Source organism: Jatropha curcas, chromosome 1 (genome assembly GCF_041381405.1).
Source record: "Jatropha curcas cultivar XTBG-Jc1 chromosome 1, XTBG_Jcur_1.0, whole genome shotgun sequence".
Classification (NCBI taxonomy): Eukaryota; Viridiplantae; Streptophyta; class Magnoliopsida; order Malpighiales; family Euphorbiaceae; genus Jatropha; species Jatropha curcas.
Window position 1 is genome coordinate 11158997 of NC_143151.1, and position 3106 is coordinate 11162102.

Genomic DNA, 3106 nt, shown 5'->3' on the forward strand with positions numbered 1-3106 from the left:
AAAAAGATAAAAAAGAAAATATTAAAAACAAAGTGTGTTGGATTGGTACCAAGCCAATAGCAGTTATTTATGAATCAGTGAACGAAACCTTTACGCAAAGCAATGGGAGCATTGCAAGCACCATCTATGATCTATTTCTATACCTAAATAAAGTTTCAATCCCTTCACCACTCGGCATAGCCCAAAATTTTAAGTTTCCAATGGACCACGCAAAAGCCAAAAATTTTGGAGAATTTATTATTTAATTTACAATTTTATTGATTAATATTGGGAAATGTTGACAAAATTAGAAGCTACGTGTCGGAGATTTTGCACTTTCATCTTTAACTAAAAGCAATTATATGAGCTATTAAAAGATGGACTTTCATATGTATATGCTCCACAGGGACTTCTGAGTCTTCTATTGCATGATAAGTGTGGGGTTGCTTACCCCGGGAGCATTCTAATGTACCTTTTGTTCTTTCCTTCTTAATCCAAAAAAAAAAAAAATATTAAAAGATAGAAAAAAATATACCTCAATCCTAGGAGCGCAAGAATACAAATTCGATTTCCGAAAAATACACTTTACTCATAGCACTAAAAATATTTATGTTCTACTGTCTTAGGAGATTACACAGTGACCGATCCGGTTTAAAAGAAATTAGAAAAAACAAGGATAAGTTGTAACAAAAGAAAATCATGCCAAACGTATTATGGTATTAGCACATGATAGCTGGACTTATATTTACCTCTAATAATATTCTTATAATTTGCTTGAATATAAGGGATCGTTTAGTAAGTATAAACTTTATTTCATACAAGAATAAGTTTTTCTATTCATAAGGAGACTCGAACGTATTTAATTATATTAATTAAATAAATTTAATTATGATTCAAATATTTCATTTATGTTTAAATTTAATAGTAAATAAGTAATTAGGTTTTAACTATATAAAGAAATTTATAACACATCTATTTGTTAAATTTAGTTTACCACTGTGTCAATTATTTTTTATATTCACTGAAAGAATCAATCAGTCAAAATAATAATATGAGCTACATAATAATACAGACTTTTTTAAAATGATATTAAAAGAGTTCGAATTTAAAACTCTTTACTTGTCAATCAGACTATACTTAATTAACATTATACCTCTAATATTTTTTTTATTAGCGTAAGAATAGATAGGAGACTATTATAGTTTTGGTATATTAATAAAAAATTAAGAAGTTTTTGGTGCATTATACAAATTAACTAATTTGCCGACAGCAGAACAAAAGGAAAAAAAAAAGAAGAAATAAATGGAGAAGAAGAAACAAATAATAAACCGTTATATATGTATATGCTTTATATAATTGGTTAATTACGTAAGCAAAAGAAATTTAAAAGATATTACCTTACCAAAAGTAAGCCGACTCTTCTAAGAACCCCACTCCACAGCCTAACTATAAAAGCCCCGTCCTTTACGCTCCAAATTTCTTTATCTCTACTCACAGCATCATCTTCTTTTCAATTTCAAACAAACGATAACTAGGTACTAAAAAAAATCATACCAATGGTGGCTTTTCCTTCTTCTACACCCCCACCACCAACCGTCGATCCAATTGGAGATGGAACGATCTCCGCCGTCCATCATGATATCCTTCAAAACCACATCCTGAACCGCCTTGACGGTCCTACCCTTGCCGCCGTCGCCTGCGCTTCCTCGGAGTTACATGGCCTCTCAACGGAAGACAAACTCTGGCAAAAAATTTGCATAGACACGTGGCCTTCTATAAACGACCCACTTACCAGCAGCATCATCTCCACTTTCCCATCTGGTCACCGATCGTTTTTCTCTGATTCTTATCCTCTCCTTCACCACCATCGCCATAGCAGCCACATTCTTGAGCGTCCATCTCCAGAAACAACAGAATTGATCTCAGCGGTCGATATTTTCTACCAAAACTTTCCCATCTTCTCCAAAGTTGAAGAAACAGAGACAGAAAGTGGGTGGTTCATGTCCTCTCCGTTCAGAGTCGATTTAATTGAACCCAATAAGGATTTTGTACCATCAGGAATACCACAGGCAAGTGAAAATGATTCACGGCTTAAACAAGTCGAGCAAAATTTAACTCTAAGCTGGATCTTAATCGACCCAAAACAAAAACGGGCCGTGAATATATCGAGCCACAGAGCGGTTTCAGTTCAGAGGCACTGGTTAACAGGGGAGGTTCAGGCGAAATTCGCCACCATCTTGGCCGGAGACGAAGAGAAGGGATCGGAGAGGGAGTACGTGCAGTTTGAAGTGGTGGTCACTTGCGGAGGTAAGGAAGGAGGGGAAATACACGTGAGGGATGTGAGTATGGTGATGGAGGATATGGAAGGGAAAACATTGACAGGGAAAGAGAGTTTGGTAATTTTGCAGGAAGCAATGGAGAGAGGAGAGAGAAGGAAAGGAAAGAGTGGGAAAGAAGGGAAAGAGAGGTTTAAGGAATTTTTGGAAAGGAGAAAAGAGAGGAAAGAAAGAATACAGAGAAGAGAAAAGATTTTGGATTGGGTGTGCATTGCTTCTGGAATTTCTAGTTTCATGGCTTTTTGGTCCTACATTTTATTCCAGTGATCATTTTTAATTTTTTGAACATATTTATTTATAATGTTTATAGCAGAGACTGAAAGAAATGTTTCTTATTAACATTATTTTATATTGGTTTATTATTTATTTATAATGAATAGAAAGAAGAGAAGAAAAGAAATGAATTAGATGCTGTGTTCATTAGTTTGAATAAAAGGCATCTCTGTTGTAAAATACCAATTGAAATTGTTAATGCATACATTGTTTGATTTAATTCTCATTTCTTTTTCTTTCTTTTTTTAATTTATAGAATTAATTTCGTAATGGATGCAATATTTAAATTTAAAAGAACAAAATATACGCTTAAACTAATTATAATATTTTCAAGGGTTAAATATAATATTAAAATTTTAGTAAACATAAATACATATATGATTTTACAATAGATCCGAGTTCGAATTTCTAATACTCAAAAAAAAAAATTTTTAATTTTAAAGTAACTATCATTTTTTTTTCTGTCTTTTCTTGATAAAAAGATTGTTAATTCAGAAGTAAAGAGGCAAAGCAAAATA

General features: G+C 32.8%; 1 protein-coding gene across 1 annotated transcript; it reads left to right on the plus strand.

Annotated features, from left to right (window-relative positions):
• The first annotated feature begins 1410 nt into the window (after positions 1-1410).
• On the plus strand, positions 1411-2808 carry LOC149499000 (F-box protein At2g27310-like). Its single transcript, XM_089716502.1, has one exon. It carries the CDS (start codon positions 1536-1538, stop codon positions 2580-2582), a length of 1047 nt encoding a protein of 348 aa, XP_089572628.1. The 5' UTR covers positions 1411-1535; the 3' UTR covers positions 2583-2808.
• Positions 2809-3106: the final 298 nt, after the last annotated feature.